Raw genomic sequence first — 25,817 nt, 5'->3', positions numbered from 1 at the left:
AACATGACTCCTAGCTCAGCAGGTGGTCAAGCCACAAAAGACTGAGAAATCTCATACCTTGAGCCAGCTAAGCTCAGGACAAAATGCTTGCTTGCAAAATGAAGTCCATGCAGTTTAACTGCTTTGTTTAGACAGTTAAAATTTCATAAGGTGTAGTGATGGGCGAGTAGCATCATTGCTTGGGTCTCCCCGAGCATGCTCGGGTGATCTCCGAGCATTTTGGTGTGCCCGTAGATTTAGTTTTCGTCATCTCAGCTGCAAGATTTGCGACTTGTAGACAGGCTGAATACATGTGGGAATTCCCACATGTATTCCCACAATTTATTTAATTACAGCAGGGTTTTTCTCATTTTGCCTTTTGTAGGTTTTGCATGCTTTATGGCCAGTGTGAACATGCGTTTATATGCTGCTTGTATACCAACTCAAATCAAGCTCAATTTTTGTGTTTTTTTTTTATAACATGTATGTAAGTACCTGGATAAGAATGAAGTGATTAACCAGAGTCAGCATGGGTCTGTAACTAATAAATCACGTCAGACTAATATAATTTCCTTCTTTGACAGAATCACTGACTGGGTGGATCAGGGAAATGTATTGTATATCTTGACTTCAGCAAAGCATTTGCAAAGTATCTCACACCATCCTTTTTGAAAAAAATGACTAAGTATGGAATGGACAAGGCAACTGTTAGAAGGATTCATAACTGGCTTAGTGATCGGACCCAAAGAGTGGTCGTAAATGGCTGCACATCCAGTTGGAAGAATGTCTCAAGTGGGGTACCACAGGGCTCTGTCCTGGGCCCTGTATTGTTCAACATCTTTATCAATGATTTAGATGAAGGAATTGAGGGTAAACTCATTAAATTTCCTGATGACACAAAGCTAGGAGGGATAGCTAATACTAGAAAAGAGAAAGAGAGGATTCAAAAATATATAGATAAACTGGAGCAGTGGGCAGCAACTAACAGAATGGTTTTTAACAGGGAAAAATGCAAAACATTGTTAGGAGATGACATGCATATCAGATCAGTAGGTGTCCAACACTCGGCACTCCCACCAATCAGCTGCTATTAGCTCTGACGTGGCCGTATGTAAACATTGAATGGGGTTGTACTTCACAGCTCAGTTCATTGAGTAGTAGCCACTGCTGAATATGCAGAACAGCTCTAATTCTAAAGAAAAGGAGATGCTCTAGTACACAGCAGCAGCTGCTACATTGATAAAAGCTGTGCAGTACACCTCCGTTCAATGTTTACATTTGGCCATGCTAGAGCTAATAGCAGCTTATTGGTGGGAGTGCCGAGTGTTGGACACCTACTGATCCGATATGGATGACCTCTCCTAATAATGGGTCAGCAATATCTGTGCCAGAGCTATTAAAATTTCAGTGGACATGCTGGGTGTCAGACCACCACCAAGCCAATATTGATTTACTAATTATGCTTTTGCTATTGATGACCTATCCTAAAGATAGGTCGTCAATATCAAATGCCTGGAGAGCCTAGTGACTAGTTCCGGCAACAACAGGATGGTCACTTTTGGTAAGGTATGAAAGGTATTTAGAATTTCAAATATGACTGCGAAGCCACACCGAACAGTAAAAGGCAAAAATCCTACTAAGATCAATATTAGGTCCATGTCATCCTGATGTTGTTACCCAAGAAAGAATCAAACTGTATTTTTGCAGTAAGAAATGATCTATTAGTGGAGAAAACAAAGAAAACGCTCTCTGTAGTTGCAGGACTGTACCCTTGATAACCTGTAATGCTAAATGTAATATATTAGGAAATATAATAATAATACTAAAAAAATCACGTCTCAGTGCTGTAAAAGAGCAGTCTACTACCACAACTTGCAAATCATAATCATAGCTTTTTTTTTTTTTTTGACAACTAAGATCTAGGACCATGGGCAGTGCAGTGGCTCAGTGGCTAGCACTGTTGCTTTGCAGCGCTGGAGTCCTGGGTTCAAATGCCACCAAGGACAACATCTGCAAAGAGTTTGCATGTTCTCCCTGTGTTTGCGTGGGTTTCCTCTGGGGTCCCCAGTTTCCTCCCACATTCCAAAAACAAACTTGATAGGGAATTTAGAATGTGAACCCCAATGGGGACAGTGATAATAATGTATGTAAAGCACTGATGAATAAGATTGCGCTATATAAGCAGTGAATAATAATATAAATAAATAGGATTGCTATATGACGGGTTCTTGTATTAAAGGTCTGCTTTAGCTTTCTTTAGGGCAGGGGTCCTCAGCCTGTAGCTCGAGAGCAACATGTGGCTTGTGGGCCTGTGATGTCTGGTTCATGGCTGTCTGCCAGCTGGGTGCATTAGCACCATGTGTAGCAAAAAGCTTTTAAGAGTACATCTCTAGATGGTGACTTTCGTGCATATCCCTGAACAGAAGAGCAGATCTGAATGGAGGTAAGATAGGAAACCATGGAGCTTGGCCTACTGCCTTGTGTGATTTCAGTGGAAATACCGTAATTTTGGCTGTCATTGTACTGGTAATAGGGGGCTCTTGATATCACTACTGTGAATGGGGCAGGAGCTGGATGTGGCTCGCGACCCTCTCTCAGAGCTGAAAATGGCTTACGACCCCCTTTCATAGCTGAATGTGTCAATCAAGGTCAGAAAGGTTGGGGACCTCTGCTCTAGGGCCACAGAACTAGCATAGAACAAACTTTTCAGAGCAATCAGTCATTTGGTGCTTGCACCAAAAGATATCAACTTTCTAGATATCAATAAGAAAAAAAATGAAAAACGATTCCAGAAAAGTAATGCAAATGAATATATCTTTTTTATTTAAATTATCCTCCAGGCATTGCAAAGTTATGAATTTTGTAATATTCCTCATCACCTTACTTTGTTTCCTTCTCTCTCAAACACCATGCTGCAGTGTGGTTTCAATGTCCAGTTTATGCTCCTACAGAAGCTCATTTCAACTGCTGCTCATCAATATCAAGGCACTATATTCAGTTTGTGTATGGGACTTTTACTGTCTGAGCCTCTCTACTCCCCACCCTTTATGTAGAGAAGGGAAGGGAATTTGTTTAAATAGATTATTTGACTATAGTGTAAGATTCCTTGATGAGCAGCAGTTGAAAGGAGCTTCGAAAAGAAGCAGGAGCTGGGCACTGAAACACAACTGCTAGCCTTTGGGAGAAAGGGACTCAAAACAAAAAAGAAATTCAAATTCATAACTTTGCAATGCCATGAAGATAATGAGATAAGATAGGCCATCAATTTTTGATTATGGGGGATCTGACCTGTCATCAGAATAAAGGGGGTCAGTGGTTTGGCCATAAATGTGATAGTGCCTAGTACCGTAGGTCAGCCCCTATTATCTAACATTATATAAAGTTGCTCTAAACATGAATGGTGAATACAATTCTCCTAACATATTGGGATAATTATACACAGAACATGATACACATGAGTTACTTCAAACAATCACAATAAATGGACTTTATCTTGTGAGACCTGTAATATAAGACAGACTGCTAAGGTATGGAAACAATTCTGCTCCACCAATGTGTTGACGTGTCTTTTATAAATAGAAAGAGGAGTCATGATGAGCTCTAGTAAAAAAGGGAATTAAGAAACCCGGAAGACTTCCTCCTGATCGATAGATGGTCCTAGTGCTATGGTCTCTGCTACGCAACCTTCCAAAGAACATCATACAACCCATGAATATCAATGAGCATTGTGTTCTTCCAAGTCTCCGAGTCCATGGTCCTGTCACGCAAAGGAACCAAATTTCTCCAGGTCTGGCAGAGGCTGTTTACTCAAACAAACCAAACAGGAAAAAAGAAAACCTTACACAAAGTGCAGAATAAATGTGCCTGGGGATCCTCAGTCAGCAGTTGTGCTGTTTATTTTCCACGCCGATGATGTAAGGGACAATCTGTACGTACGGTATCCATGCGTGGCACTATGTGATCACAATTTATGAGCTTTTTATGAGTATCCACTCAAATGGACCAGTTGCCATGAATCAATATTTCTTAATTCCCTGAAAGAGAGAATCAGGGAATTTATACTCAGATGTTAGTGTAGGGTTCAGACAGGTTCTCAGGATGCAGTGACGAGACACGAGACTGAATGTGATTGGTAAAATAAATATTTATAAATTGGTGCCGCTGGGGCTGTGCTGAACAAATCAAATGGGCAACAACAAACTGTCCTTGCAGGGACTCAATAACATTTACAACACTTTTCCTTATACTAAATGCGACTAATCCGGCTAGTCCGGGTGTTGTAGGCCACGTACTGCTGAACTAAAGGTCCTTATTTCCTATGGACAACTTATCCTTCCAGGTGTCGTTCAGGATCGCAGATGTGGCCGCTCAGAGGTCGCTGATGCGGCTGTCTTGACGCCCCAATGTCCCGGGATGATTTGGGTTCGACGGGCCCTGGAGGATCTGTGCTGGTGGGGCACAACAGGCCCTGAAGAATCTGTGCTGGTGGGGCACAACAGGCCCTGAAAAAACGGTGCCGGTGGGGCACAACAGGCCCTGAAGAAACGGTGCCGGTGGGGCGCAACAGGCCCTGAAGAAATGGTGCCGGTGGGGCGCAACAGGCCCTGAAGAAATGATGTTGATGGGGCGCAACAGGCCCTGAAGAAATGATGCCGGTGGGGCGCAACAGGCCCTGAAGAAATGATGCTGGTGGGGCGCGGCGATGGCGCAGTCTCTAAATCTACCGTTCACCAGTCTCTGCCCAAAGTCCCTCAGCAAACCAGACGGGGGCCTCTACTGCCACCTGTAGCGAGGTGGCGCCCCCTGGGGCCGATGATGACAGGGCCGCAGCTGTGGAAGAAGGCAGGGGGGCAGTGTCCTGACCGCTGTAAAGGAATGGTCTATAGTCGCAGCGCTCAGTGGAGGTGGTGGACTTGTCACAGCAGGACGGGAAACAGCGGGGGCGGCTGTATGCGACCGTATGAGGGGAGCGGCCGCCGGTGCAAGGCTCTCAAGTGTCACTAGTCGGTAAGTCCGCAGCTTTCCTTTCACAGGGCCCTGTCGGTCTCTCCACAACACACCATTCGCTCCCTCGGTCCTCTCTGTCTCACCCGACTTCTTGTCTGTTGTCTGGCTCTCTGTCAATTGCCCCCTACTCCTGTTAAGCTTGCCCCGCCCCCTGTTTCCCTGACAACTTCAGTCAAGTCGTTTCTTTTACTGTCCTCCCAGCATCGTTCCCTCAGGAACCCTGATGGCGGTCCCCTGGGCACCTGCCCCTTCACTGTCTGGGAGTCCTCCTCCCACATTAGCATCCATGTTCTAAAACATCTATCATACTTATGATTATACTTAAAGGGAATCTGTACCAGACCCATATGAGAGAATCATGATGTAGGTAGGGACAGATATCCTGATTCCAGCAATGTGCTGGTCACATATAGACACATAGCTATAAACATCTCCAAATGTAGTATCTCAAAAACATGTTTTTAAAGTGGACTTTCTGTGTTGCTTACCCTGCGTTATGCTTTATTTTATACAAAATTGTGATGGGGCTGTCATTTTGGCATCCAGAATTCCTTCTCACGCACTCTGAAATTTCCCTGGCAGTTACTCACCATGAGAGAACCCACTGTGCAGAGATACGCCCATCGAGATGTGCATACATCATGATGTTTGGGCCTTCATCCCGAATTATTATTATTATTATACATTTACTAGATGGTGGCCCGATTCTAGCGCATCAGGTATTCTAGAATATATATGCAGTTTATTTTTGAAGATTTAATAATAATAATGCAATAATGCACCCCCCCAATTCTGATATGTATGATTCTCTCACCCCCAATCCTGATATGTATGGTTCTCTCACCCCCAATCCTGATATGCATGCTACCCCTCAACCCCCTATCCTGGTATGCATGGTCCCCTGACCCCCCAATCCTGGAATGCATGGTCCTCTCACCCCCCAATCCTGGTATGCATGCTACCTCTCACCTCTTTTTCCTGATATGCATGGTCTTCTTACTCCCCTTTAGGGGTATGCATGGTCCTCTCACCCCCCAATCCTGGTATGCATGGTCTTCTCACCTCTCTTTCCTGGTATGCATGGTCTTCTTACTCCCCTTTCGGGGTATGCATGGTCCCCTCACCCCCCAATCCTGGAATGCATGGTCCTCTCACCCCTCTTTCCTGGTATGCATGGTCCTCTTACCCCCCTTTCGAGGTATGCATGGTCCCCTCACCCCCCCTTTCTTGGTATGCATGGTCCACTCACACCCCAATCCTGGTATGTATGCTCACCATCACCCCCCTTTCCTGGTATGTATGGTCCCCTCACCCCCCAATCCTGGTATGCATGGTATCCTCACCCTCCTTTCCTGGTATGCATGGTCCCCTCACCCTCCTTTCCTGATATGCATGGTCCCCTCACCCCCCAATCCTGGTATGCATGGTTCTCTTACCCCCCTTTTGGGGTATGCATGGTCCCCTCACCCCCCAGTCCTGGTATGCATGGTCCTCTCACCCCCCAATCCTGGTATGCATGGTCCCCTCATCCCCAGTCCTGATATGCATGGTCCCCTCACCCTCCTTTCCTGATATGCATGGTCCCCTCACCCCCCAATCCTGGTATGCATGGTCCTCTTACCCCCCTTTTGGGGTATGCATGGTCCCCTCACCCCCCAGTCCTGGTATGCATGGTCCTCTCACCCCCCTTTCCTCGTATGCATGGTCCCCTCACCCCCCTTTTTTGGTATGCATGGTCCCCTCACCCCCCTTTCATGGTATGCATGGTCCCCTCACCCCCCTATCCTGGTATGCATGGTCCCCTCACCCCCCAATCCTGGTATGCATGGTCCCATCAACCCCCTATCCTGGTATGCATGCTCCCCTCACCCCCAATCCTGGTATGCATGGTCCCCTCACCCCCAATCCTGGTATGCATGGTCCCCTCACCCCCAATCCTGGTATGCATGGTCCCCTCACCCCCAATCCTGGTATGCATGGTCCCCTCACCCCCAATCCTGGTATGCATGGTCTCCTCACCCCCCTTTCCGTGTAGCCGCGACCAATCAGCAACGTGGCCCTGTAGCCGCGAACAATCACTGCCGCGGCCCTGTACAAAAATAATATTAAAAAATAAAAAAAAGGTATTCTCACCTTCTGACGGTCTCCTGTCTTCTTTCCACACGCCTGGCTTCGCGTTCCCAGTAATGCTTTGCGGCTTAGACCGCTGATGACGTCGGTCTTCTTTCTCGCTCTCGCGAGAGTGACGTCGGTCTTCTTTCTCGCTCTCGCGAGAGTGACGTCATCAGCGGTCTAAGCCGCAAAGCATTACTGGGAACGCGAGGCCGGGCGCGTGGAAAGAAGACAGGAGGCCGTCGGAAGGGGAAAATAACTTTTTTTAATTTTAATTCTCTTTTTTACAGATTATGGCCTGCGCCTGCCGCTGATTAGCGGCAGGCGCAGCTTACCGTTACAAACAGCTGCGCCTGTCGCTGATTGGTTGCGGCCTGGTGGGTGCCTGGCGGCAGCGACCAATCAGCGGCCCGCGATTTGGGTTACAGACAGACACGATAAGGTGTTTATATATAGATATAGCGCCATTTATTGCATGGCGCTTTACAGGGAAAAGGGGAAATATAGACAAGTACAATAAACATGTGCAAGACAAGGGACACACAAGTACAGAAGGAGGGAGGACCCTGCCCACGAGGGCTCACAGTCTACATTATATAAAGTTTATATCTGATGGAGACAAGATCGTAGTTTCTATAACATCTGCATTAGTTCAATAATGTCGGTACCCATTAAGGACTGGCATTGCAATGCTTACACAATTTGCTTTCATTAACCCCTTAATGACCGGAGGTATTTTCGTTATTTGCTCCCTTTCTTCACAACGCCATAATTTCTTTATTTTTCGCTCAAAATGGCCATGTGAGGGCTTGTTTTTTACGGGACAAGTTGTACATTTGAACGACATATTTGGTTTTAACATATCGGGTACTAGAAAACAAGAAAAAAAAATTCCAAGTGCGGTGAAATGCCACCCTTTTTTTTTACCATGTTCACTAAATGCTAAAACTGACCTGCCATTATGATTCTCCAGGTCATTAGGAGTTCATAGACACCAAACATGTCTAGGTTCTTTATTTAAGAGGTGAAAAAAAAAATCCAAACATTGTTAAAAAAATTGCGCCATTTTCCTAGAACTGTAGCGTCTCCATTTTTCGTTATCTGGGGCTGGGTTCGGGCTTATTTTTTGCTCACCGTGCTGACATTTTTATTGATACCATTTTGGTGTAGATACTATCTTTTGATTGCCTGTTATTGCATATTATTGCAATGTTGCAGCGACCAAAAAAATGTAATTCTGGCAAAACGCCAGACTTTTTTTCTTGTTATGGGTTAGTTCTTTTTTGATATTGATAGATCGGGTGATACTGAACGCGGCAATAACAAATATGTGTATATTTTTTTTTATGGTTTTATTTTGAATGGGGCGAAAGGGGGGTGATTTGAACTTTTATATTTTTTTTATTATTTTTAAAAACTTTTTTTTTTACTTTTTGCATCCTTCAATAGTCTTCATGGGAGACTAGAAGCTGCAGTTGTCTGATCAGTTCTGCTACACAGAGGCGATGATCAGATCGCCTATATGTAGCAGAATTGCTCACTTGCTATGAGCGCCGACCAAGGAGCGGCGCTCATAGAAATCCGGCTGTGACAACCAAAGGTCTGTTGGAGACCTCTCATTGTCATGCCAACCCATCGTTGACCCGCAATCACGTGACGGGGGTCATCTATGGGTGGGATTTCCGGCGCACTTACCAGAAGCGCAAGTTAAATGCCGCTGTCAGAGATTGACAGCGGAATTTCACAGGTTAACAGCCGCGGGTGGATCACGATTCCACCCACAGCTGTTAGGGGCACATGTCAGCTGTTCAGAACAGCTGACATGTGCCCCGAAAGATGCGGCCTCAGAGCTGGAGCCCACATCAAAGGGAGGGATTCCGACGTGGGCATACTATTCTGCCCAACGTCGGAAAAGGGTTAAAAGGATATGTCCATCTCCAAGATCCTATCCCAGTCTGTAGTAGGTGTAATAATAATAGTATTAGCAAAAACCTCCAATTAGAAATGTAGTTTAGTCTTTCTGATTGACTATGTCGCTTTCCTCATTTGCAGGCATTGCAGAACCTTATGTATCCATGGTTATGACCACTGATATAGTGAGAGCTAGTTAGCTAGTTGCTAGTGGTCTTAACCATGAATCCCTAAGGTCCTACAATGCCTGCACATGAGGAAGGAGACATAGCGAATCAGAAAACTATATTACAATTCTAATTGGAGAGATTTGCTAATATTATTAATATTCTTACTACTAACATACTGAGATAGGATCTTGGAGATGGGAAATACCCTTTTAAGAGATATACAGAATTTATCAAATCTGTCTTGAAAGCTCTAAGGAACTGAACTTGCTCTGATCAGGACACATTCCTGTGGGTTTTCGTTATACAAGAAGACTCGGATAAACTGACAGCACCTTTTGTCTCTGTATTTTAAATAGTGAGCCATCAGCAAGTGATGGAATAACTCGCCAATGATACTTGCTGATTTGCACCTTTAGAAGTTCTTTCATATGATTTCATGCAGCACTTAATGTGCAAAGAAAAAAGTGATTCTAATAAAAATGACTGACAGGGCTTGGCAGGAAAGTGCATTACATATCATGTGACATGCCACTCATGATGCCCATTACGATCCTAAGACAGTAATTGATCTGATCATATACACAGATTGCATCATAAATCTGGAAACTGACTAATCTAGCTCAATAGTTAAGCTCAGCTTCTAACATTCGGGCAGATTAATTAATTCTTTTCTAAATTAGACAGCACAAAATTTTGACAAGACGAGCATAAATTGTGACCTACTCATCATAATAGTGGTGAACACTTTAGGTTCCATAGAAAATTCATAAAATTCATACGGTGCTCCACGCAATTGGAGTCAAAATTTGGTCCCATTTTTGTAGATCTTTAGCCTTTGTACACCCTCAAATAGAATTTGTTTTTACTGTTCATTTGCTTTGCCTAAATGCAAACTTAAGCACATGAAGAGGCAATAAGATCAGGATAGAAGTCGTACTGATGAATGACCTACAAAGACATCTACAGTATGGACAGACACAGACCTCACATACAGCCTATATTACACAGAGAAGAACACTCTTGCAAGAGAAAACTCTTGAACTTTGATCAGGCTGCAAAAATGCATAACATGGGGTCTGAGAATGCGAGGAAGGCTAAAGACTACATGTCAATTTATTTACCAAAAAGGTAACCACTAACATATGTAAAAAATATGTTTTTCCAAGTCAAAGGTGTCCATAGCATCTACATAACAGCGGTATTGCAGCCAGGAAAACACAAGACGGGCAAAATAACAGAAGGGACGAACATTTACAGATAGATGATTAAAACGTTTGGTCAATATTTTTTACAGTAACCTTAAAATGTGTTGTCCACCTGTAAAGGAGAGAGATTCATTGGATGCAGTGGAGAGCCGGAGACAGAGAAGGGGTTAACAGGATTTAGTGAACAGGCAATTGAACAAGAAATACTTCACGCAGGGAGGCAAGACTAGTAACAGCAATGACGGGAATCATGCACAAACACAATGCACAAGAGAAATATATATAAAAAAAAAACAAGGTCACTTATCGCTTGCAGTTCTTGCAGGGGAAAGGCTGGAAAATCTCCTGACGGCGTCGCAGATCGTGAACAAAATCTCTGGCTCTATTACGGAGGAAGGAAAAGCACTGTTTCCTGACAGTGCCGATGTATCGGGTTTGGCCTGGCTTGAGTGCGCTGGAACATGGAAACTCTCCTTTGTGTAGATTCCTCAGGAATGACGTCGGACAAGAACCGTGGCTCGCTCACAGACTGCGGCAGCGGGTGCTCTTCCAGAGTAGTCTCTAGTAACAGAGCGGGTAAGCTTATCTGCAACTGCAGGCAGGACAGAGCTGTCCAGGAAAACAGGGTTAGGCGGTAACTCAGTAGCGTCACAGTCAATCTTAGAGTCAGTACGCTGAGGGATGGATGGCGTAGAGTTGTCAGCCGGAGCAGGGGAGAGGGAGTCAACCCTCTCCTGTCGTTTTCCTGCCAAGTCTGATCCGTTCCCGTGCTCAGTCCTCTTTACATTCCCCGTGCCCCCTGCTGTCCAGCGTGAAGGTCCTCCCCCCAGGAAAAACCTCCCCCGGCAACAGTGGTGACAGTCCCGATAGTTCCGGCCTTAAAGGGCACCGGAAACTGCTGACTTTATCTCGGCTCATCTTCTTACACACCTTTGGAGACATTTTTTTTTTTTTTAAAGAGAACCCCTTTCACCAATTTCTTCATGTTGAACTAGGTGCACAATGTAATAGTGATTGTAGAGCGTAGTGAAATGTTTTTGCTTATTTGCCTCTCTGTTGTGGAGATATTGGAAAAGTGTTTGGCACCTAATGCATTAACTATAGTTAAGTCCAAGTGGGTGGTATTGGATACTTTTCACTGGTGATCAGGAGCAATCAGAGGCTGGCAGCGGACGTGGGGCATGCCAGTGACCAGTGGCGTATGGCAGTGAAGTCTTGCGCTGCCTGTCGCTTGCATGCTGAAGTCAATTGCCGGCTTCTGCTCCGGCTATAGCAGAGGACACAGGGAGCGGGGGAAGTAGAGTAGAATTGTTTATTTTTTTTATAATTGTTGAAGAAGAAAAGCAGAACAGGGACATTATTACTGGAAGAGGCCCAGGATAGGGCACATTATACCAGAATGATGGACATATAATACTGGATGGGACCAGGATGGGGGGGCAATATACCAGGAATGGACCCAGGACGGAAATATTATACCAGGGCGGGGGATATTATTACTTGAAGGGGCACAGTATGGGAGACATTATTACAGGACAGTGCCAGGATGGGGAACATTATACCAGGAAAAAGCCCAGGATGGGGAGCATTATTACAGAAAAAAGCCAGGATGGGGGACATTATGACAGGAAAGGGTTCAGGATGGGGGACATTATTACATGAGAGGGCGAACCCATGGCTTCACAGGATCTAGAATGCTACAAGGGCCCAGGCATATGACAAATATGCAGGTGTTTTGGCCAGGTACAAATTTACATCGGGGCCCATCAGACTCTAGTTACACCATTGCTGGGCACATGTACTTCTCCCTATATGAGTCGCTCTTTGATAACACCCACTTGGACTTAACACAAGTTAACTCATTAGGTGTCAAATACTTTGATTGTTAATATTGCAATGGAGAGGTGAAATTTAAAACAAACAAAACAGTTTTATTCTGCTTTGCAGCCATTATTACATGGCATGTACAGTTCAACATGAAACATTTTGTGAAAGGTTCTCAACATCTACAGTTGTGGCCAAAAGTATTGACACCCCTGCAATTTTCTCAGATAATACTCAGTTCTTCCTGAAAATTATTGCAATCACAAATTCTTTGGTATTATTATCTTCATTTAATTTGTCTTAAATGAAAAAACACAAAAGAGAATGAAGCAAAAAGCAAAACATTGATCATTTCACACAAAACTCCAAAAATGGGCCAGACAAAAGTATTGGCACCCTCAGCCTAATTCTTGGTTGCCCAACCTTTAGCCAAAATAACTGCGACCAACCGCTTCCGGTAACCACAACTGTATTTGGAGCTGCATTACAGGTTATTCATCGTTTGACTTTAACCGGCTTTTTGTGTCATAACTAGTTGAAAAAAACTTAGAAAAGGCAGATAAAAGAGCTATAAATGCCTCATTAAGCCCTCATAGCAGGCTGACTGATGTATTCTCATGTTAACTCATTCCACAGCCAAGAGTATACATTGCAACACAAAGGCTACAGAAGGCAAACGGTGCAAAATTTAAAGAAACCTAATTGAAAAAAAATGATTCATAGCCCAAAATATGGTACATGCATTTAAGCATTATTTTTTTATTTGCTCTGAAAGGTGGAGAGCTCCCTTGTATGGCCCATTCTTACGGAACTAATTTGTGGACTTCCATGCGCTGCTCGACAAAATACAGGATTCCAATTATGGTGGAAGATTAATCATTTATTCATAACGCTTTTCGAAGTAAGGACTACTTCTTCTTCAGGGAAGGACAAACATAAGCAGATAGCGTTGTCTCAAGACTATATACACTCCATATTTGAAAATTGGCGCCAATAGTCACATGTTCTTTTGCAAAAGGTCAAAGTTCAAACATATAGAACAACAAAATCATTAATCTTTACCTGTTAAAATAACAATATCCCTTTATTATATTATAGATAAAATTTAAACAGAGAGGAAAAGGGAAAAAAAGAAAAGAAGAAAAGAATAAATGAAATATTTCAACGAAAAAAACGAACTCGCTGCAGGAAAAGAGTTGGAAAAAAGTGGTGGATCACTTAATCCACTGTACTAGATTAGGAACAAATCACAAAAGAAGAAAAAAGAATAAATGAATGTACAAAGCAAGACATTCACAAAAAATATATATATACGAAAAAATATATTAAAAAAATCACTTTTTTGTGAATTTAAAATACCAGTTAGGAAAATAAAAATTGAATATATATATTTCAATAAAAACTATAAATATCTCCATGAAAACGTATGTGTCAATTAATTTCTATATCTTGTTTGAAAAATAAGCATTGTCTTTTTACAGGGTCACATCACATTACAAGAATATGTCAATTGACATTTAAACAGGGTCACATCACAATAAAAGAACGTGTCAAAGTGTCAAAACAACTAGTGGCATCCAGCAAAAGGATCCGACCCACAGTCAGATCAGCTCCACCAAGGAAGCCAGGATTGCTCCCTGTCCAAAACTAGGACCGTGCCTTGTTCATTTTCATGGAGATATTGATAGTTTTTATTGAGATATATACATTCAGTTTTTATTTTCCTAACTGGTATTTTAAATTCACAAAAAAGTGATTTTTTAATATATTTTTTCGTATATATATTGTTTTTGTGAATGTCTTGCTTTGTACATTCATTTATTCTTTTTTCTTCTTTTGTGATTTGTTCCTAATCTAGTACAGTGGATTATGTGATCCACCGCTTTTTTCCAACTCTTTTCCTGCAGCGAGTTCGTTTTTTCGTTGAGATATTTTCTTTTTTCTTTTCTTCTTTTTTTCCCTTTTCCTCTCTGTTTAAATTTTATCTATAATATAATAAAGGGATATTGTTATTTTATCAGGTAAAGATTAATGATTTTGTTGTTCTATATGTTTGAACTTTGACCTCTTGCAAAAGAACATGTGACTATTGGCGTCAATTTTCAAATATGGAGTGTATATAGTCTTGAGACAACGCTATCTGCTCATGTTTGTCATCCCCTGAGGAAGAAGTAGTTCTTACTTCGAAACGCGTTGGAAATAAATGATTAATCTTCCACCATAATTGGAATCCTGTATTTTGTCGAGCAGCGCATGGAAGTCCACAAATTAGTTCCACAAGAATTGTTATATCAGCGGTCACTTGTTTGACCTTTGGACATGCAGCAGCTGACTACCAATTGTACATGCCTGATCTCTCCTGCAATAGGTGAATGAATTTCTTTTATATTTTTTATATCAACCCGGATAAGACCCTATTTGCGCTTTTTTTGTTCCTATAGTGTACTATGGCCCATGAATGTGTAATAAATGAAAAAAAAAAAAGACACTCAACTCACCTACCTGACCAGAGCTCCTCCAAACTCTCACCCGCTAGACTCCTGGCATCAGCATAACTTACCTACCAGACCAGAGCTCCTCCTCCACACTCTCCTGGCATCAAGATACCTCACCTACCAGACCAGAGCTCCTCCTCCACACTCTCCTGGCATCAAGATACCTCACCTACCAGACCAGAGCTCCTCCTCCACACTCTCCTGGCATCAAGTTACCTCACCTACCAGACCAGAGCTCCTCCTCCACACTCTCCTGGCATCAAGATACCTCACCTACCAGACCAGAGCTTCTCCTCCACACTCTCCTGGCATCAAGATACCTCACCTACCAGAGCTCCTCCTCCACACTCTCCCCCACTAGTCTCCTGGCATTGACATCTGGCAAGGCGTGTTGCATGACTGCTACAGTCAATCAGTGGCCAATGATTGTCTGCAGTCTTAATATTCTGTTAGATCCTGTTCGGATGGAAGGCTGCATGAGGCCAGCTGCTGCTGCTGATTAGGTGCAATGGTCATATGACAACCCCCGTCAGATACTAATTTCCAAAAGACTGGCAGGGGACAAAGAACTGAACGTGGAGGAGCAGCGCATGTATTGTAGGTCTATAAAAATATATATTTTTCTTATTTCATATACCACTCTGGGCCCATTAAGGTAAAAAGTGATTCTCCACTATACAGCAAAAAAAAAAAAAAAAGTTTAATTTCCTCCCGGACAAGCTCTGTTCCATCAACCTCCGCTCTGTTTTCTGTGGTGCGGTCACTTGACATAACAGCTGAAAGTCTGCAGCCTTCACTATTCCGGCAAACTAATGGTCTATCTCCAAGATCAGCAATTATAATTTGATCAATAGAGGTCTGACTCCTTGCTGTGTACACTGATGTGGCTGTGCTTCAGACCATACTGCAGTTCCAGCTATAGTGTATGGCATGGTTTAGAGCTAAATATAGGAGGAGCCAGCACCTGATGAATAGGCCATCAACAGTCTTTACACAACTCTTTAATGTGGATGTGCAGATACCAGGGTTCCCCATTCTATTGATTACTGGAGGTCCCTGCAGTCAAATTTTCACTAAGCATTTATATTTAGTTCTGGCACTGTTGTCTTTTCCACACAATGGTGTAAGATTTAAACTTTAAAATATTTCAGGGTTCTGCTACATTTGACGTCTCATACTTTGTTGTGGAATTATGGAAATCACAAGATTGACTATGCTACCACGACCTGCAGCATCTCAGGACTAGTCTCCCATCGAGCACATCTAGGACCTCATAGGTCGGCAATTGCAAAGGGAGCTGCCAGCATCAGATCTTGATGACTTGTCCAAGTGCATTCAGTGTGTGTCAGCACATTACTCAGAAATCATTAATAACCTCAGTGATGATATGTTGTGTGGGTGCGGAGATTTCTGTGCGTGACGACCATATTTGCTACTGCATAAATCTAGATGTTTTGAATATGTTGTTACCATTTTTTCATCATTTGAATATCACTACCATTTCTCTCCATCCTACGATTTCCATAATCCCACGACTTTTTGTTCTTGGTGTTGCAATTTCAATGTTGAAGAGTATGCATGTATGAAATTTACTACATCCTATAAAATGCTGAGTAAAGGATTGTAAATTCTGTATTTGTTTTATATATTGCTGTGTGCATACCTACAACATTACAAACAGATAGATTTCCAGATAATAAAATGCATGCTGACAGACAATAGTAAGCGCTCTATGAATCAGAGGTGTGTACACCGACGTGACTGTTACATTCTATTGACAAATGCAGCGTCAACCTCTCGTCATTTTAAACCGTCCATCAAAAGTGACACTGGATGAAATATATTGCGGATAAACAGCTTTTCCCCCTCCATTGTACTAGTCGCACTGTACTGACCTCTGCTTCACTTCATCCACCAAAAATGAATCAATCACCCTCATGTCAGAGATTTCAACCGAGCTGTCCTCTTATAATGAAGAATAACCGGGGTGGAGTCCGGACCTGAATAATCCCTAAGGCTGAGATCAGTCAGAGATGATTGTTCTTTTATACAGTAATTCACCATTAATCCCGGGTAATCTTACTACTTCACAATCTGAATCGGTCTCACTTTTACCTAATCAGTTTATATGAGACGCTTGTCTCCTGTGGTAAAGAAATAAGAATACCTGCCATGATAAACAGCAGGAAATGACCTGTTGATGCCCCGCACAGAATATGAAGTTTTACCTCTCCATCTTGTTTTGTGGCTACCTTACTCTAGGTACAGTATCTTGTTTTGTTCGCTGAAGAATGGGATTTTCATTTTTATTAAATAATTTATTTAAAATATAGTTAGGTCCACAAATATTTTGGACAGTGACTGAATTTTGGTGATTTGCGCTCTGCATGTCACTATTTTTTTAATTTGAAATTAAACAATTGAGATGCAATTGAAGTGTAGACTTCGAGTTTTTTTTAAAGGGGTGAAATGTTTAGGAATTCAAACCATTTTTCTACAAGCCTCCTTATTTCAGGGGCTAAAAAGTAATTGGACAAATTAACTTTACTAGCAAGTCAATGTTCATTTTTAATACGTTGCAGAGAATCCTTTGCAGGCAATGACTGCCTCAAGTCTGGAAGCCATGGACGTCACCAATCACTGGGTTTCCTCCTTTGTGATGATTTGTCGGCCTTTAATGCAGCTGACTTCAGTTGTTGCTTGTTTATGGGGCTTTCTGACTTCAGTTTTGTCCTAAGCTTGTGAAATGCTGCCCAATGGGGTTGAGATCTGGTGATTGACTCGGCCTTTGCAGAATATTCCACTTCTTTGACTTAAAACCTCCTGGGTTGCTTTCACAGTATGTTTTTGATGATTATCCATCTGTGAAGAATCGTCCAATCAATCTTGCTGCATTTGGTTGAATCTGAACAAATAGTATCGCCCTGCAGACTTCAGAATTCATCCAGCTGCTTCTGTCTTCAGTCGCATACTCAATAAAACACTAAAGAACCAGTGTCATTGGAAGGCATGCATGCTGCGCCATCACATTGACTCCGCGATGTGTTACAGAGGATGTGCTGTGCTTTGGACCATGAGCTGTTCAAGCCTTCTCTATACTTTCTTCTTCCTATCATTCTGATACAAGTTGATCTTAGTCTCATCTGTCCAAAGAATGCTTTTCCAGAACCGGGCGGGCTTCTTTTGATGTCTTTTTGGCAACATTTAATCAGGCCATTCTATTTTTAAGGGTGATTAATGGTTTGCTCCTTGCGGTGAACCCTCTGCAATTGTGTAAGGGGGTACGGAGACTAGTTTATGCCTTGCTCGCTTCGCATACGTCCCTATGTCTCTGTACAATTGATATACCTCATATGACTTATAGTGTATGTCATTATATAGTGTAATGCCCTGTGTGTGTGTGTGTATATATATATATATACACACACACACATACATATATATATACACACTATATATAATATCTTGTATAAATGTAGGGACAGCATAGGATATAGAATTAGCCCACTAGGGGGGCACAGTAGAGTATGATAGGAGTAGGTTAGGCCAATAGGATTAAGGTAGAAAGGGCCAACTGGGAGTAAGTTAGGGAGCTTCCAGGAGTTAGTCACTTGGGGCTGGGAGCCAGGACAGGACAGTCGTGCCCCATAACGTTCAAGCTGGAGAGCCCAGCCGTCCAGGGCCTATGGGCTGACAGGAACGCAGTGGTGGAAGAATACAGGGCAGCATCAACATGGTAGCGGCTAACTTTGCGGGAACAACCCTAAACGTCCAGGACGAAACGGACAGGGAACTCCTAAAGCAGGTTAGGCTGACCAGTCAGAAAGCTGCGGTGCCGAAGGTGACAGTACGACCCTGCGATATTCCTGGAGAAGTGAGGGACAGTACAGGGAACCGAATGATGATACTCTATGAAGAACCTTGTGCTATTTCTGTGCCTACACTGGACGAGCTGAGTAAACTTTTTTTTTTGAAACTGGATTTGGACTCTGCCTGTGGGGTTTAAAGGAAAGAAGCCCCAACAGATTGAGGTGGACCCTTATGTGCAAGTAAGTGGACCACCAAATGCACCACAGAAGGGAAAAGGTATTTATGTGATGGAGGGCCAGGGTGTGCAAGTACTGCAACCCTCAGCCACAACTACTCCCTTGGCCTCTGTTTCATTTGCGCTCATGAAGTCTTCTCTTTATGGTAGACTTAGATACTGAAACGCATACTCCCTTGAGATTCTTCGCTTAGGGTATGTGCACACATAGTTTTTTGTCTCTGCGGATTTTGTAGAGAAAACCGCAGGAAATCCGCAGGACAAAGTGCTGCGGTTTATCTGCGGTTTATCTGCGTTTTTTCTGCGGTTTTGCCCTGCGGTTTACACCTCATAATGGATGAGGTGTAAAACTGCAGCGTTTCTGCACCAAACAATTGACATGCTGCGTTTTGAAAACCGCAGCAAAACCGTGCGGAAAAAAACGCAGCATGTGCACAGCTTTTTTTTATTTCCATAGGAAATAAAGGTACTGTACAACGCAGCAGAATCTGCTGCGTTAATGCAGAGCCAAAAACACTGCGGAAACGCAGCAGAAACCGCAAAGTGTGCACATACTGTACCCTTAGGTGGCTGTTGCGAAGGGGTTTTTCTTCACCATGGAAAGTGTAAGGGGTTGACCCACTTGGCTGCTTTCTCAGGTAGACACAGGAACCGTTCTGGTGCAAAATCACCTTCTGGTTTACTGTGCATAGCATAAACCTTGGCAGGGTTCAGCAAAATAAACAGAGCCTTGCTGACATAACGATAAAACAAACAAAAACACAGTCCTTAAAGGTACTGTCACACTTAGCGATGTACCAGCGATCCCGACCAGCGATATGACGCAGTCAGGATCGCTGGTACATCGCTAAGTGGTCGCTAGTGAGCTGCCACTTGGGCAGATCTCACTAGCGACATAGCGACATCGCTGGGGACGGGGGTCGCTACTTACCTGTCACACCAGGCGATCCTGCGTCCTCCCGCCTGGCTCCACGCGTCGCTCGTCGTCACAGCAGGAAGCGCCGCAGGAAGCTGACGACGAGAAACGGTCCAGCCTGTTCTCGCGCGATCAGCGATAATCAGCGGGGGAGCGGTCGTAGGTAAGTATCAGACACAGCGATGTCGCTAGCAATATCGCTATAACGTCACAAGTTATAGCGATATTGCTAGCGATATCGCTTAGTGTGACATGCCCTTAAGAGTCCATACGCTGCAGGGTCCATCTGCAGTAATCCCGTACAGTCCTTTAGCTCCTCCAGGAGCTATGTGGGAGTTCCTGCTCTCCCAATACACAAGATGGCCAGGTATTTAACACCCTTGTGATGGTCACATGACCTTGACCTCACACAGGTCCTGGCAGGACTCTGCATGTGGAGATACGGTGAGACCGCTGCCCACCCGCTCTATGAAGGTCTACTAAAACCAGCTCATAACATAGGTTCCTATTAACCCTCTCAGCACTTAGTTTGCTGGAGGAAAAAACACTCTGGTTTTACATCACTGACCGCAGTAAGTGCAGTGATACATATCTCCCTACACATACTATGCCAGTGACTCTGTCACAAAAGATTCTGCAATCATTCACCACTGTTGTCTTCCCAGGACATCCAGGTCTTTTAGAGTTCTCAAGCTCACTAGTGCGCTCTTTTTTTTTTGCGTAAGGTATCAAACTGTTGATTTCGCCACTCTGAAATTTCTGCTCTCTCTGATGAATATCTTTTTTCCTTTTTCAGCCTAATAATGGTGTATTTTGTCTTCCACTCAGAGGACATTTGAACGCATTTTGTGGGCTCACGGCAACAGCTTTTAAACGCAAATGCCACACCAGCAATCGGCTGCAGACCTTTAACCAGCTTAATTCATGATAGATTAATGGGAGAATAGTCCATGCAGTCCATTTAAAGAGCGTTTGAAAAATTGTACAATTACTTTTGGTCCCATGAAAAAGGCAGCTATATATTCAAGTGCTGTAATTCCTAAACCCATACTCCAGTTAAAATGTCAATACCCTCAAATCGTAGCTGAGAGACTGCACTTTAAGCCCATATTGATTATCAAAACATATTAAAGATAAAGTTACATAAACAGCTAAAAAGCCAAAATTTGTGTCACTGTCCAAATATTTCTGGCCCTAATGTAAGAAAAATCCTTAAAAGGAATTGTCTAGGATATATGAAGGTAGTCCCATAAAGTAATGATCTGTTAAAACCCACACTGCTCGCTTGCTCCTCTCTGACTCATTTACATTGTAAGGGCTCGTGCACACAACAGGTTTTCTCAGACGAGTGCTTTCCTTGGTTTTCATACCCATGATTTTCTATGAATATCGTAACCTTGATTTTCTATGGGGCGGTGCTTAATTATTTCCTCGGACTTGGTGTACTTACTGTATGGCAGTGTATTAGAGATTTACTAAGCAATGCTGTCTAGCATCCTTTTGCAGTGATTACTATGTGAACTATGATGGCTACCTGGCTGACATGATAAGCCTTCGCGGCACCTTGTGATTACCGGATTCTCCCTTTGTCTAACCACGTGAAAGCTAGTCAATGTAAGTTATTAGCAGGATACGAAACTCTCTTTTAACTTATAGCCTGCACCCAAACTTACCTTGTTTTTACCACATCCAGGGGGTGCATCAGGCAAATTTCCACCAGACCTGTAGGAGACAGAGAAAGTCATCAAAGCAAAACAGGGTTTTCAGAGTTCTCAAATGTTAATTCACAATTTCTAAAAAAAAAAAAAACCATGCTATAGCATTCACTTATGGTATTCATAAAATGCAATTTTTGACTGTACTGAATAAAAAGCACAATAAATATCACAGCTCTCTTTACATGCTTTGGGGCTTTTCCAGTTTCAGGAAACCTCTCTTACAATGTACAATACAAAATAATATTGTGGTACCATGTTAGCCAGAAAAATCGATGTAAATACTTAGGTCCCAAAAAAAAGGAGAAAGGTATTCAAGGAGTGATACCTTTATTGGCTAACCAGAGAAATTATATTTGCAAGCCTGATGAAGGGGCCTTCTGAGCCCTGAAAGCTTGCAAATATAATTTCTCTGGTTAGCCAATAAAGGTATCACTCCTTGAATACCTTTCTCCTTTTTTTCGGGACCTAAGTATTTACATCAAGAAAACCTCTCTAGAATGGAAGCAGTTTGTACAACAATAAACAAAAAACAACAACTGAACTTTACTCATCCTCCACAAGTCCATCACTGACTCTCCTGCCACTGTTCCCGGTGTTTGTTATTGTCTGCAGCGCTGACGCCATGTTAACAGCACTGCAGCCAATCAGTGAGCGCAGCAGCTCTGTCCGAGTTGATAGCCCTAGCCGCTCAAAGTCACTGAGAGCACTGATTGTTGTTGTCTGAAGCGCTGATGTCACATCAACATAGCTGCAACCAGACACCAGGAGCAGTAGCCGAAACTCAGTATTGGACCCAGGAAGGTGACTAAAGCAAATTTTTTTTTTAACATACTGCAACCAGATAAGATGTTTTTTTTACGGACCTGGAAAAAACTTTTAAAAGGCAGAGGGGGAATGAAAGGGCGCATTTGTACGATGCCATCCATTTAAAAATCCCATAAATGCTAAGCTTAATATGGAGTTTCCCACTGCCAAGACCCTGCGCAGTCATCTATTATTGTTAGACTGCATTTTACGCATTACACAATTGTCATTGAAATTGTTATGCAACTCATGATTCTTCCCAACAGGGCACATGGAAAGGGGTTGTCTAATCAGGTGGTCTTCTTAGACTTTTTTATTTTTGGAGGGTTGGTAATATTGATGACCTATTATTTTTTGGTGAAGTTCAGCTCTTGGCTTCCTTGCTGATCAGTAGATCCATGAAGCCCTAATGCTGTTTTTTTTCTTTTTTTGCAGTGCCCTGTACACCAGCATGCCATATATTTAGGAACGGCTATGCAGGGTACTCTATGAAGAGTCTGGATCTTTGAGGCCTCTTTAAATCATTGATCAAGAGAATGCCCAAATCATAATTTTATTCTGCAGCATTGTCCACAGAAAATATTGACCCACAGCGATCCCTGCCCTTAATGCTGATCACTAACATAAGACATTTCTATGAAGAATCCTGTAATTTTAAGAAATATCTGGTCATATGCCTGTCAATGATCACATAAAGATCCAGGTCTTGTTTGGGTGAAAAATGATCCCTTAGACAAGTAAAATGCTGTCATTTAGAAGTAAATCAGAGCAGACGACATTCTTTCCTCAGAGGTATCCCATTACATTACTGATAACTGATAACAGCTGTTATTCCTTTCACTCCACCCTTACAACAAGACAATGCATCAAGCAATGGTGAAGTGAAGGATCATCACATGTCAGCAATGGAAAGCCCCATCAATCCTAGATCCATAATGCCATTCTCAGCCTATGACAAACCTTTCTGCTTTAAAGGTTCTCGGATTGTAGACAGATTACATAGTGCCCCACCCTGCAGAGACCCCCAGCAATCAGGGAAGGTGAATTCGCTCAGCAGCATCAGCTCGGGTGAAATCAAGTATTACACAATTTCTCCTAAAAAAAAAAGGTTTTCCAGAGACAAAATTTGCAGCCACTCTAGGTGCAGACAATGAGAACAGAGAGCCGCTGTGCAAAAAAGGGAATATGGGCTTATGTTTGAGAACGTGAGATGCTATATATATATAGACCTCCACATTGACATGTCAACCCATTACCAGTTGGGCGAATAAGCATAGTTGCTTTCTTAGATTGCATTGGGCTTCCTAGCATGTAAAATATCTAAGTTAGTATATACAATATAGAAAAATATTTAAATTTGAGAGTACTGAGTGGTTGATACTATCTTTTTATTAAGGCATTAAAAGGTAAGAAATTGCAAGCTTTCAAGATTGCTCCGGTCTCTTCTTCAGGCTCAGAATAATACAAAATCTGAAGTCACATATTTATCCACAAGAGGACAAAGGAATAATATATACATGTATTATATACTGTACATAATATGTATATTATATACAATATATATATACAGTATATTTAATACATATATTATATGTATATATCGGTATATATAATACATACTGTGTATAATTTCTCTAAGTCACAGAGGAAAGTGATTAGTGGCACCATTGTTAAAACAGGTAATCCTTTGTACGGAGAAGTTGAGCCAGATTATAGAGCCTTTATCAGCATAAATGTCCAATTCGGATGTGCTCAAGCACATATCAACATGTAGATATAAATAATTCAGAAAAAAGTATACGGCACTCACCATGGCGCAGCTTGAATGAAAAGTCCTTTATTTCATGACTTTCATCTTAGATGGTAAGGTGCAGAGGGGTGCGGGCAGAAAGGACGATGGCCATTTTGTGTTACCACGCTTCAACGGGTCCAACCTGGACCCGTTGAAGCGTGGTAACACGAAATGGCCATCGCCCTCTCTCCTCTTCCTGCACCCCTCTGCACCTTACCATCTAAGATGAAAGTTATGAAATAAAGGACTTTTCATTCAAGCTGCCATGGTGAGTGCCGCATACTTTTTTTCTGAATTATTTACATATATAAATTCACATACCTATGTACTACACTTCTGAATGAGTAAAAGAATGAATTTTTTTTTTTTTTTTACTTATAACACGAAGCTTGGTTACGTTGTTGATACTGCACCTATATATTACATGTCCTTTTCCTCTTTTTTGCTGATCCCGCTGTTCTGGGAATGCTTTCTAAAAGATTTCAAAGTATGTGGACATTTTTGCTCATCTATCCAAAAGAGCATTGTGAGGTCAGTCACTGATGTTGAACGAGGGCTGGGTTCATAATCTTCATTCTGCTTTATCCCAAAGTTGTGGGATGGGTTTGAGGTCAGGGCTCTATGAGGCAAGTCAAGTTCTTCCACGCAAAACTTACCTGACGATGCCATTATGGACTTTGATTTCAACAGTAGGCACAGTTATGGGGGTCAGAACAGATCCTTCTCCAAACTGTTCCCTCAAAGTTGGAAGCTACAGTTGTTCTAAAGCCCTTTGCATGTGGAAGAATTAAGATTTCTCTTCATTTGAGCAACTGGATCTACGCCAACCGTTGAAAAACACAAACCCATAGCATTGTTGCTCCACCAAACTTTACAGTTGGCACAATGCAGTCAACAGGTAATGCTCTTCTGGCATTTGCCAAACCCAGACTTATCCATCAGATGCCAGATAGAGAGAAGTGACTTGTCACCCAAGACTTCTACTGCTCCAGAGTCCACCTCTCTATACTACTCTACTTTCCTGTGCCTTTTTATTGATTGTGTCAAGGAGAACAGCAGGGGGGACACGTATATCTCACCACTACCACCAGATTGTCAAGGATAACAGCCGGAGGGTCAAGCATTACCATTTTGCCACAGATCACACCGGAGAGATCACACACATTCCACCGCTGCAACCAATTTGTCAAAAAAAAACAGCCACGGGGGAGTCTTGCACATTCTACCACTGTTACCACTTTGTCACAGATGACACCGGAGAAATCACACACATCCCACTGCTGCCACCAGTTTGTCATGGATAACAGTAGGGGGGTCACGCAGGTCCCACGACTGATACCACTTTGTCACAGATGACGCTAGAGAGATCACACAGATTTCCCTGCTGCCAAGAGTTTGTCAAGGGAATGCAATTCTGCTGCCACCAATTGTCAGGACAATTACGCAATTGAGTGACGAGTATTGGACAAGGCGGCGGCTGCTTCCACTACTAAACCACCTATTTGGGGACTCACAGTGAGCGTAGGATATATACACCTCAGTAGGTGGACAGAAAATAACATTTATTTTGATTTATATAGAAAATTATATTTACTATCACAAGCATAACATTGACAATTAAATTTTGTTCTGAAGAATAATACAAAAGCCCTTAAATTTTATTTACGCAGGTGCTCAAACTGTTTTCCATCACAATTTGCACATCTTTTAAGTCTGCCTCTTACGCTTCGACAAACATTTTTGCACAAGTCTCTTTGGGTATTAGTTTCTTGAAATGGATCTGTTATGTAATTTTTCAAATCACTGACACTTTTTGGTTTTCGACTATAAACTTTGTAC

General features: G+C 42.5%; 1 protein-coding gene across 5 annotated transcripts in view; it reads right to left on the bottom strand.

Annotated features, from left to right (window-relative positions):
- Positions 1–25,817, bottom strand: part of SLC25A21 (solute carrier family 25 member 21) — a 584,350-nt gene that overhangs the window by 193,086 nt on the left and 365,447 nt on the right. For all 5 annotated transcript variants that reach the window (XM_073554205.1, XM_073554202.1, XM_073554203.1 and 2 more), the window contains one exon: positions 21,338–21,386. In XM_073554205.1, the coding sequence (XP_073410306.1) occupies positions 21,338–21,386 (49 nt within the window). The remainder of the gene's footprint in view (positions 1–21,337; positions 21,387–25,817) is intronic.

The sequence above is a fragment of the Dendrobates tinctorius genome, unplaced genomic scaffold (genome assembly GCF_039654945.1).
Source record: "Dendrobates tinctorius isolate UK_male_01 unplaced genomic scaffold, ASM3965494v1 ptg000208l, whole genome shotgun sequence".
NCBI classification, from domain to species: Eukaryota; Metazoa; Chordata; class Amphibia; order Anura; family Dendrobatidae; genus Dendrobates; species Dendrobates tinctorius.
The sequence above is the reverse complement of the archived record's forward strand: the minus strand, read 5'-3'. Positions and strand labels throughout refer to the sequence as shown.